Source organism: Palaemon carinicauda, chromosome 37, assembly GCF_036898095.1.
Source record: "Palaemon carinicauda isolate YSFRI2023 chromosome 37, ASM3689809v2, whole genome shotgun sequence".
NCBI lineage: Eukaryota > Metazoa > Arthropoda > Malacostraca > Decapoda > Palaemonidae > Palaemon > Palaemon carinicauda.
In genome coordinates, this window is record NC_090761.1 from 64,966,513 (window position 1) to 64,979,695 (window position 13,183).

Genomic DNA, 13,183 nt, shown 5'->3' on the forward strand with positions numbered 1-13,183 from the left:
ATGTGAAGGTGGTCTTCTTCCGATTACACTTAATGAACAAAATCTCATTATAACTTAAATTATTATTACTCATGCACAACCTATCATCGACAGGGTTGATTCAAATTTTGAAATGGTGCTGATGGGTAGTTGGCATTATTATAATAGTATTATCACACTAAAAAAAGCTTCCATGAAAGGTGCATAAAACCCTCCACTTGCTTCTTACATTATAATTTTTGTAAACGACGAGATATTAAAAAGTAAGTATGAATACAATAAAGCTAGCACAACTTGTGGTTAATATGAGTGACATAGTAGAATCTGCAGTCACATTGTGAAGGGTTAACCAAGTTGACTGTAATAAAAATTGCTGATAATGAATAGCATGAAGTGGGTAAAGAACCGAAAATTGAACGGCGCAGTACTAATAAATACTAATGTTTCTGGCTTTCTAAATTTTCAAATTTGGATGTTATTTATCAAAGATATTTTTACTATCTCAAGAGGTCATTTGTAGTTTATGTTGAAGTTATCAAGGGAAACTCCTACAGCACAGGACCTGACAGGATGAACAGCTTTTAATGCTATACTGTAATGTTTAAGTAATTGACAAATAAAACTTTAATGCAGCAAATCAAATACTGTAACCTTTACTATTTATGTCATTATTGCACACTAATGACCAAAGATTTCCAAGACTCTAACTTCAATTAAAACAAAAATAAGATGTTAATAATGTGGAAAATCAACTAATATACATGTGCATATTAATGAATAAATAAAACTGAACATAACTAATATTGTAAATTATAAAAAATTAATGGGTTTTGAATACGACTAATAGTATTTAAAAATATGTGCTTAAAAAAATAGTGATGTGTGTGAACCTTCTTATTTTGCATACAGTAGAGGAATTCCATAGAAAAGAAAAATAAGTTCCATCAGGAAACATTTCAAAAAATAAAAAGTTAACCTCATGTTAAAAGAAAAATGAATAGGTTATGAATATGTTGAAAAAATGTATGTGAAAAAAGTAAAACAATAAAAAATAAATCAAATTTCTATTGTTAAGCATTGTCAAACAGTCAAACAGTAACAAGAATAAGCAAATAAACAAATGTACTTCTAATATTTATGCAATATGATAGACGAACTTTATATAACAAAGAGAGTGAAAGATCAGCAATCTTTCTTACAATAGAAAAAATAGTTGAAATGTTAAACAAGAGAGGTGTGTCAGCAACCTTCCTTACAACAGAAAAAAGATGAAATGTTAAACGAGAAACGTGTATGATTACCTCCATAATTTCTTGTGTAGCCTCGTACTGAACTTTATTAATGTACTAATGTAATTTGTATGTTTGATCACTTACATACAGTAATTAAAAAAAAAATTCAAATGGCATCATCTGTGGACTGTCCCTTAACCTTAATAAAAGGCACCACAATAACCAAACTTTAATTACAGGTTTTTCAGTAAGTTCCATATTACCTTCACCTGTGTATTAACGTTGATTTAGTACAAATTCCAGTGTCTCAATTCCTATAACGATAAAAAAAATAATTTAATTTTCATTAAAAAATTTCCATCTACTGTACTCTCTAATATGATTAATTTCTTGACTCTTATCAGACCCCTGGGTTTTAACCAAAGCTGTTTAAAGCTCTAAGGAGGCCAGCCTGAATAAAGGATTCAGCTCAAATATAATTTTGTTTTGAAAAATATCATTTAAGAAAACGGTGGAATTAGAGACAACTTGTTGCATTGTGATCTCAGATACTGAGTGCATTTCAAAAAGCTTTTCTGATAAAAGGTCAATAATAAATAAATTACTTTATAACCCCTTGGCTGTAGTTTAAAAAAAATGACAAATGGTTCATACTACTGCATACATAAATAGAATTTTATTGATTGAATTTTTTTTCTTTACTGTACTCGCCGTTATTTCATATGGCTTCTTCTCCAAATGCTTGTTCTATTGTCATTAGCTACAAAATTTATCAAAATAAGTCCTCATTCTCTTTCCTTTCAAAAGACACAAGTCCCCAGTAAAGGAATGAGACAATCTAGCAGTTAATGGTGTAATTAAGTACTTTCAGTTTACTTTAAGTGCTGGTTTTCTGGGGGAACCCTACTCTCTACAGTTGAGGACCTCCACAGTCATTTTATCATGTTCGCACAAAAGCATTCAACATTTCACACAGCATAAGGCTCGTTTATTGTTAAATTGTCACTATCGAAGCACGTTAAGAGTTACTCATTCTTCAGTTTTAAAGTCCCAATTCCCTATTCCATGACATTAAAAGTCAGTGGGGCAGCGAGTGTACATGTTTATGAACATCAGGTGAGTACAGAAATAAAACCATTTATCATTAAAATTCATTTTATTTCTATAAACCTGCCCTGCTAGTTTGTCTTTGACTTGCTAGAGCATTTCACACTCAAACTGATGGCACTTGCTTTTCATCTTTTTTCTTGTACATTCATTCGCTGCATATTTGGATTGAAATAATTTTATTTTGTTAAGTTATGATTCATTTTGATCGGTAATTTGTAGCTGTAAGATTTATTATTGGGTAAAATGTTTTTAATTTGTGAATTATAAGTAGTAGTTCAAGTTTGTTTTGCAAGCGCATTTCATACCGAGACTAACCGCATTTTCTTAATACTAAGCGGACAATAGTGTATTAAAAATATTGTATGGTATTTTCATTTTTTCTAATCACAGGAACAAATATACTTGCTAAACTGTTGATGACTCGTTATTATTACCTTACTTAATGTTAATAGAACAAAGTTGCTAATGTATTCCTATTTCGTTACTGTATACTGTATTAGGCCTTGGATTAGGAAAAAGATGAACTTTGGGAGATCGTAAGAACGTATCTCAATGTTTATACAGTACTGTAATGGAAGTCAATGAAAAACTGCGCTTCAATGAACAAATTTTAGCTTAACGAGCATTTCTTCAGAAATAGAATTCATTTGTATGGCGGGGCATTGGTGTATGGTCTCCAGTTCCATAAACAATAAGTTGGAACATAATTCCTGAGAGGAACCGTGAGATATTGTTCTCCTCACAACAGTTATTCAAAACCAAGTGCATTCCCTGTGCAGATAACCAAACGAGTAGGTACTAAATTAAAATGCAATAAAAACTTATCACAATCCAGAAGGGAAGATCTAACTTGAAGAGAGCTGCGACAGAGAAAACTGAAAAATGGTAACTCCTAGCATCCTACTTCCCATTAATTGCTAGATTGTCTCATTAGTTTTATGGGGCTTGTGTCTTAAAGAAAAAAGGAGGAGAATGGAAAATTGTTGATAAATTTTGAGGGTAAACATCGATAAAACGAGCTTCTGGAGAAGTAATACGATTATTGAAGGAGGTTCATAGAAATAAAATTAGTGCATGATTAACCTAATGTATGTTGTTTGTGGTGAAACCCAAGTGGTAAGAGAAAAGGCAACTTCAGTGCTTCTGCTGCAAGATTGGAAGGGTATATGACCAGTCCTGGTTAAGTAACCAGTGAAGTAATTTAGGCTAAAAACTGCTGTAAAATGTATTATAATTTTTTTTCTACACAAAGGTTCTAGTAATCGTTCCAAAACACAAAATAGAATTCCAGCCAGGTTTCTCTATGACAATTTGACAAGTTCTTACAGTTTCAAAAAGTTCTTTCTGGTACAAACCTAGCATTTTCATTCTATATTCAGTGTGATATGTGAAAAATTTCATTTAATCTTCTATATGGAATAAGATATGTAAATTACTATTCTATGAGAGATGAAGATATTCCCAATGTGAACCATCTCTCCAAGAAATTATATTTCAAAGAACAAGGCTTTATATTTTTTCAATTTAAGTTTCCTTTCTGTTAATAAGACACAATTCTTTAAGAAAAGTCCATATTAACCCTACTAGGATTACAGAAATTACCATTCTTATCCCATATACTATTATTTTCAAGCCAACTACATGTACCCCAAAAATATAGTACATTCCAGTAGAAAATTTGTGGTTACTAAGAAAATCATTCTTAAAATGCATATCCTTTGACAATAATAAATCAAAACATATACAAGAAATAGGAATTTAAGAGTGGTTTATTTTTCCATTTACAGAAGTTCATATTCATCCAATATCAAAGAAAAGAAAGATGCACTAGAACCGTAATTGAAAATAAACTAATTAACCTCTAAAACCAAGATTGATAAGCCTTTCGACAAATTCTACATACAAAATTCGAAAACAATGGACACCACTCAACGGTAACATTCAGGCTTCCACTTAATAGTATCGATAAGATTTTATGCAAAAATAAATGCTAATATAAAGCACATTCATTCAAAATTCATACACTATACTCATATTTTGGTTCCTTAATACAAAGATTTCTTGAAGAAAAGTTTCCACTAACTTACTGCAGTTCAAAATGCTTCATTGCGACAATCCATTTGAAGTTAAACACAAAATTATTAAAAAAAAAGCTTAGCCTAAAACAGCAGCATCCAAATTTAAGTTTATAGGAATAGGCAAAGCGTATAGCAATGGATAGATTTCTATTTTGACTGACAACAAACAATAGAATTTCTGCAAAATATCCATCGCCAAAATAAGCAGGAGAAAGAACATCTTTGTTGTGATTTTTTTTACAATGAGAATAACGCTCAATCCAGTTCAGTCAAACGATATTATCTATCCTAATTTATTAAAAAAATTTATAGTTTAGTCTTTGAGTAAAATATCTGTCCTCTTTTCCTAGTAATTCTGGAAATTTATCTAAATTAAAATGTCTATCTTTTTGTGGTCAATTGATATAATACCTTTGTGCATCTTCCATATACTGTACTAAAAAATTCAAGATACAAACTGTAGAATATAAGTTCCCAATAAGACCCCAATATACATCTTTCATAAGCACAATCTATTAAAGAAAAAAGGCCCACATTTCACAACTTTTGCTAAGCAGAATTGCCTGTAAAGACATTCAACCTTGGTTCTAAAGAATTTCAAAGTCATAAAACCAATTCTTTTAAACTTTGAATAATTTAACAACATACTTATATTATGCTTCACATAAAGAATTATAAACAACTTTGCATTATTTCCATAGCAAAATATCAAGGCACTTATCTCATCTGCTGTCTTATGAATGTTACAGGTATTTCCTAATACAAAAAAATTGTTAATTTGATGTTTGTAGCAGTGCCAATGAAACTTGAATATATAACGTAATCATATATATGTGTGTGTATAACATACAAAGATGCTGTATATTATTATACATTTCTATTCAATGCATATTTACACACACAGGTACAGTATACATAATTTCATTCTTATATATTCTAAGAGAGAACATGAATGATGTGCGTTCAGATGTGAAGGCAGCTATATACAGCTGCAATGTGCAATCGAGTGATATTGCTAGCTAGCTGTTATGTGCACATGATGGGTGGTGGGCAAGAAAGACTTACCCGTGGAGTTCCTGCTGGCTGGATCAGGGGGCCCATAGTACTGGGCGGCCGCCTCATAGCTGTGAGGGTGGGGAGGTGCGTGTTCCCCCCCGTAGCTCTGGGACATTACCCCTCCAACCATCCCTGGCATACCACTCCCCCCTGCTCCACCCCCACCCATGCCCGCTCCCCCAACCATATGAGGTCCAACATCACCTGGGCCTCCTCCAGATGATACAACTGATGGACAACCCATTTGGGAGGAGCCAACAGAAGCCATCATTGAGGGAGGCATTGACCCAGGGTGATGATGACCCATATGAGGGTGATGAGCTAATGAAGATGGTGGCACTGAATGTGGGCTGGGAAGATGGCCGCCAGCAGCTGGTGACAGGTGGGGAGGGGGTGCGGGTGGGTCATGGTGTTGGCCCGGGGCTGGCGGGAAGTGGTGAGCACTGCGTGGGGAGTGCACACCTAGAAGACACACCGCCCCAGGTCAGTCACCTTGCTGCAGTCAGCACACACCCATGCACGCAGTGATTACTAGTGCACACAACCATTTATGCATTATGATCACACTCACTCAAACATATGTGCACTCACTCAACCCAGACTTGCACCACCAGTACCACACAGGCTACATATCTCATATTAGTGTACTACTTTTTTTGTAATTAAAATAAGAATTATTTCTATCACATCTGAATACCAGTGATATGATTATTTAAATGCATACAACTGTAAATCATATTCAAAAATAAAAAAAATAACAAAAATTTACTCCATTGTGCAATAAAATTGAAAGTGTATAAATTATACATCAATTCCCCATTAGCATGATAATAAAAAATTTATACTCTGTGCAAAACATTTAAAAATGCTTTAAACAATTATACATCCCATTCTTACAAATATTTAATAACACTACAAAAATATAAGTTCTAAAAATATAAAATCATGATAGGAAAGTTAAGACCCTTCAAGAAGTAGTATACTGTAGTTGCTAGCATGAAAATGTTGCTCTATCATTGGTGACTTAAGAAAACTTTGTGGGCAGATGTATGATATATGTCAATTGATGTGTGTTCATCTAACTCCCATCAAATATAAATGAGGGATATCATACCTAAAACCAATATTTAAAGTATTGACCCTTTTATAGCTGGTAATGAGAGAATTTTTCTCACAATGTACTCAAATGCATTCAAATGCTAGTACAATTTCAATATACACTAGTGAACTGATATGTTAAAAGAAATTCCAAACAAACTTTAGGCTACAAAATCAATAGGAATACATTTTGACTATCAGTGTTGAAGTAGATAAATTACCCACAGATTTAAGATACTGTACTGTATTAATATTGCTATGGCTACATCAGCTAGCTTTATTTCAGAAATCACTTCATGCATTTTTTTTATTCTTATCACTGTGGGCCATAACACCTAAGAGTTACTTTAAGTTCCTTTCACAAATACATTTCTATAGGCTATTGACATTATCAGGAATCCCTATTCTTTCCGTCTATAGAACTATACCCCCCAAAATACAAAGTTTATATTTCACCCCAGTCAAATATGATTAGTTTTTGATTATAAAATGTATAAATAGGATGAAAAAACAAGTATAATAAGTCTAGCTTTTCCTTAATAAAAGATAGGAAACTCCTGATTGTATCCATTCATGAAAGGATTCATGGCCCCCAAGAGGAAATATAAAAAATTTGAGAAGTGAATAATAAAATTTTCTCAGCTACAGACTATATTATGATTATCATCATTGAATAATACCCACAAGACACCAGTAATACTGGCAAAAATATCTAAAAATAAAAATCACATTTGAAATTCATTATCCTAAGCCTGGTCCCCATGAGATTCATAAGATTCCATTATCCACAAAGGGTACAATACATAACTACCCTTAGCCATATTTAGCAAAAACACAATATGCGGATAAATACTCGACAATCTTGGCTTTATGAAGAAGAATTTTGGATAAATAAACTATGGAAAACTCCCCAGTAGTTTAAAAGATGCATATGCAACAAAATGAGAACATTTTAGTTTAAAAAAGCATGGCATGACAAAGTGACCAAAATATTATACTTCTTTTTTATCAGGCTATCCTAAATGACTATATTTCAACTTACTAATTTTCTCACCCACCCACAAAAGTTTTGGCAATGTAACCCCAGTAAATAAATCTGGGATAATCATAATTTTAAATTTGAGTACTTTAAATCAACAATTCTAAAACATGTTTTCAATGCTAATAAAGACTAACAGCATACTACTATACTACAATAGGTGCTAACCATGGTTACTGTAAATAAAACCTTGGCAAATAATATAATGAAATCACACAAATAAGAAATGAGAAGTGCACTGAAATACAATCATTTTAAACAAAGATTAAGAACTATTTAGCTTTTTGTAAACGTACTTCTTCCCATATACTGTAGCCTAGAGAAATAAAGAAAATCATTCTTTTTCCTGAATTACAAAAATTAAAATCTTATACAAAATAGCATGAAGCTATATAAACAGTGCAACTTGACTAAAAGGGTGCTTTACAAGGTGCAGAAGCTAATAAATATCCCAAACAAATGAGAATGGGTCTGTTGGGATTGCAATGACCCGCCCCATCCCCGTGATCTCGTATGTTCCCGGGCGGTGGTGCACACCCAGTCCTAAATCACAAGGATAATATGGCAATAAAGACAGTGCTTCCTAGTCACTGCTTTGGTGGTTGTGGTGATAATGATGAGGATGATAGGAGGCCTTTTTGCTAGTAGTGGCTGCTGGCCTTGCTAGTGGTGCCTGGTGGTGGGTTGTCTTGGGGGGGGAAAATCAAGCCTTGCTCACTCAGGGACAGATACAGCTGGCTTTGTACAGCAGAGGGGGGTAGGGGAGGGAGGGAGGGAAAGGAGTTACAGGAGAGGAAGGGATGGGAATACCTCATGGATTTGATTTCTATAAAATGAATTGGAAACAAAAAGACAAACAGAAAGAGAAAGAGTATTCTGTGACACTGGGTACGAGGCAAAGTGCATTCTAAATACAGATGTGATCAACACTTTACTTTGGTGCAAAACTGATATGTATTATGTTATCAAAGACTTTAATGCAAAAACATCAAAATACTTAGAAGTGAAATGAACAATAAACATCATATAATATCAAGAAATAGTCAAAACGTTATGTACTCCATCAACCTTTTTTACATTAATTAAACCTTTGCATGTGCTGGCATGATGACTTATCTGAATGCCTTTTCCTTGCAAAAGAATCAAGACTCTACGCTATTGGTATTGTTAACAGGTCTCTTAACCAATTTCAAGTTTTAAAAAGCACAAAAACCTTAAGTAAATACATCAACACACTTGCCAATCAAATTGTTTCTCTTTTTATCATACAACTATTCATTATTTCTATTTATTCTAATTCTCCAAACAAACTCCTAGTTAATGAACATTTACTAACATACCCTAGAACCCTCTCAGAACATTTAAAAATGTATATATTATTTAATGTTATTACTTGACATCGGAACAGATAAATAGGTACCAAAATGGTTCAATAAATGCTGTATATACTGCGAAAGTCAATCAAATTCGTAAGCCAGAAGAGTAATGATGAAATGGTACGATTCAACTTGAATTCCTCATATCAAGATATTATCATAATTGTGTTAATATTTCAATTCTCTCTTTAGCTTTATGAATTCAAAGGACAGGTACTGATATTATGCAAATGAATATTCATAGAGTTAATTTTTACCAAACCTCTCACAGAAACTTCACGGTATCCTCTATGAACACCGAAACTATCTACCTGGTGTGCAGCGGTTTGAAAGTTACCCAAAACAATTAAATAAAATCTTAATAGACTGCTTCATCAGAGGTGAAAGACATTCATACTAAAATTTCTGGCAAAGGTTTATACTCAAATATAATTCATCTATATATAAATTACTCATGACATGCTGAGGATAAATTAATGAAATACATAACATTTTTCTTCGGACCTAAAGCTGCCTACAATATGATGTTTCTACACCTAACATACACTAAGGTCATTAGTATATTATAGGTGATTATTCTTAAAAATATTCTAAATAACTTTGTACCCAGTGATTACCCGTAAGTTTCTAACCTTATTAGTTTAATTATTATAATTTCAATGATACTTTTATTCTAAAATTAAGAATTCACTGTCTAATAAAACGGTAAACTGTGCAGTCTTATACAGTACTAGAAATATAAAAAAAATGCATTAGTCCTTTACATCCATTTTAAAATTTATAAATTTCATTGTAAAATTATGCAATTTCTTTATTAACATTCAGGATGAAGTACTAAAAAAACTAATTTGTAAGTTTTGACAATGAAAATGAATCTACACCATACTTATTGTTTCCCAAAACACAAACCTATATTTTGCATAAAATTCTATGTGCCTAGATTATGAAAGCAGATTATCCATCTACTGGTGGAGTACCAGCAGTGACTGCTGATTGGGAAGGTGAGCTATCCCAAGAAGAGGAAGAAACCACAATCTCACTTGCAGATTCATTCCTTTGCTTTGTACTTTCAGACCCTAACATTTACCAGTTAGGTAACAAAGACAATGGCAAATAAAGAAAAACAACAAATAATTGCTGGCACCCTTGGCACTCCTGACTACCTATTTTTTATATATTGTAACTAGAAAAATTTTGTATCTCAGCCTTGAAAGAAAAGACAAAAGAGATAGCATTTATAGTTATATGACATCAAATACAGGGAAACAAACAACTAGAAAAGAAATAAAGCTCTTATTACTCCTAGACATGAAAATTCACTTATATATATATATATATATATATATATATATATATATATATATATATATATATATATATATATATATATATATATATATATATATATATATATATATATATATATATATATATATATATATATATATATATATAGATATAGATATAGATATAGATATAGATATAGATATAGATATAGATATAGATATAGATATAGATATAGATATAGATATAGATATAGATATAGATATAGATATAGATATAGATATAGATATAGATATATATATATATATATATATATATATATATATATATATATATATATATATATATATATATATATATATATATATATATAGTATCAGTCTAAACTTACTGAATGGAACACTAGAACTGTTAGACCCAACCTAAGTCAGGTTAGGGTTTGAAATAGGATGGGTAAGTCGGAATTGCTGCCTTTAATTGAAGACCCACTAGCCTTCTTGGATTTCATAAAAGAAACTAAAGATATTAAGGGCATTGAAGCTCATCACTATTAAAACTTGATTCGTTACATGCTGTAATAGAATTTGGTGCAGGAGCGTCATTATCGCCATCATCCCAACTATTATCAACAAGCATAGTTTTCTCTAGGTATCTCCTAACTAAAAGCAAGTTTCCTTCTGCATTTTGAACTTCAATTTGGCTGGGAACTATAGAAATATAATTGCCTATACAATGAACAGTGAGGCCTTCACACTCCTAACAAAGGTTATCTAAATCACAATATTGTCCCCAACATGAGACAAAGAAAATGAGGATAATGATTACCTAGAAATAATTTCCTTGAAGAATCTATCCAGTAGTTACAAATAAATAGCAAATAAGGAGTGTAGACAACCTGCAGTGGACAAAGAGACAGATGATACAATGTATCATGGGCTTGATAAGCCATCAGTGGTTGCCATTAACCGATAAATAGGCATAAACCTATATAAATGGAACAAAACAGGAAATCTTTTCAGTTTTAGTGGTAAATGTAGATAAAACTAATCTTCAAGAGAGAAGCAATATGAACATCATGGAAGGCTCATAGAAATAATACACTTGGCTTTTCTGTTAGAGTGTTTCCTCATTTCCTTTTCTATATACTTGAAGAATGATCACATATCCAGCTACTAAACATTGTGCAAGGTAACAAGAAACATTATTTTATTTTTCATTTTACAAGGAAACTTATACGCAATGCATACAGCTTCCCCGGCTTCCACTGCAATCAATTCAATAGCTAAATCTAGGACCATCAAAGCCCCTAAAAAGGTTATGCCTAAGAGGAAAAGTTTCCATAGCATATGGATGAAGGTTAAAAATGATGACAAAAATTCAAAATAAGCCTTATCAAAATCCATCAAAAACAGGAACGTAATTATAGTTATCATCTGAAACACTACAGACAGTGATGGATACAAATTACAGTGATGACATCTTTTGTAAGTCATCAGCCAAGCAATACCTGCAGAACAATTGTTCCCTTTGGTTGTGACAGCAAGGTTTCTGCCATTTAGGGGAGCTCACTCCACTCCATATTCTACTAGAATTACCAAAATTTTTTGCAAGGTCTACTTTCTCCACCAAAGGCAAATAAGCACATGGAGAACATTAAGGCTTTTACACAGGTAGGAAAACATCTTACCCCCTTAGGCACATACAGTACGAAAATGGCTATGGAATTACATTTACATTTTGCAAGAACATGACAATGAATTTTGTTAGAAACAATATAAAGTACTTATCATCACGTGAAAATTAAACCGATGCTGACAGTACTAATATCACAAATTCATATATAATTTGTATTTTTCCTAACTACAGCATACAAACCTTAGCTATTTATTAGGGGTTTATACTTTCGGCGGAGCTAAAATGACGAGCCATTAAAATTTAGCGAGGGTTAACTACCCACACCGCTAGTTAGCGGGGGGTAGGGGGGTAGCTTGCTACCACTCTTGCTCACACACCTGTGATTTAGCTCACTTTGCTTGGAGGTAGGACTTCAAGGGGGATAAGTTGGCTGGCAAGTTTGTTTAAATAGCTAAGGTTTGTATAGTTAGGAAAAATAAAAATTTATCTACGAATTTGTCATTTGTTCCGTAACTGGAATACAAACCACGCTATTTATTAGGGGTGACTCACGCATTAGGAAGGGTGGACGTTCCTGCCAATCTGGCTTTTTGGCTTTACCTGGGGGCTCCTTATCCGAGTATATTAGTACTAAAAAATAAGGAGTCCCTGCCCTTGCTAAAACTTTGCTACACAAGGTCCGCGGCTTACGCAAGCTGTGTGTTGAGACATGCAGAAGTGTGACTGTCTAAGTAAAGTTATTCCGAGTCTATTGTAGGGAAAAAACTGATGTAACCAAGACTTTCCCAATACCACCTCGCCAAGGTATGGGAACACAACAGTATTAGCTTAATACTAGGTACACAAGGGAGCATGGTTTACCTGCAGTGGTTTGAGGTCAGCTTATGCAGAGAACACAGGATGCTGCTTTCCCCACGAGAGGGTAGGATGAAGAAAAGGATAAGAGCCAGTCAAATATTTTCATTCACGCAGACTAAACCCAGGTAACAGTGCCCTCAACCTTCTGCTACTTGTCCAATAAGGAGCTTGAGGTATACAACCAGCTGTTGTGCAGCCACCACCGGACCGATAAAGAGATCGTATCGAGTTCCTGTGGGTCACGTCTTGCAGGAGAAAGGTTGTGAAAGTCACCTGGAGCATTCACATCCTTTCTTGTAAAACCTGCGTCACAGAGTAATCTGCTTAGAAGGGCCAGGGGCATAGCTATACCCCTAACATCGTGAGTCGTCATGTTGAGATGATGTTTTGGTGATCCTCCTTTTGTCTCTCCCAGTGCTGATGACAAAATAAAGGACC

The 13,183-nt window shown here is 33.3% G+C and overlaps 1 protein-coding gene across 10 annotated transcripts in view; it reads right to left on the reverse strand.

The window, feature by feature from the left end:
• LOC137629737 (nuclear receptor coactivator 2-like) overlaps nt 1-13,183 on the reverse strand; it is a 250,735-nt gene that overhangs the window by 40,042 nt on the left and 197,510 nt on the right. For 8 of the 10 annotated variants that reach the window (XM_068361326.1, XM_068361323.1, XM_068361329.1 and 5 more), the window contains one exon: nt 5,465-5,917. The exons of the other annotated variants lie outside the window; for them this stretch is intronic. In XM_068361326.1, coding sequence (XP_068217427.1) covers nt 5,465-5,917 — 453 coding nt within the window. The remainder of the gene's footprint in view (nt 1-5,464; nt 5,918-13,183) is intronic. 10 annotated transcript variants of the gene reach the window in all.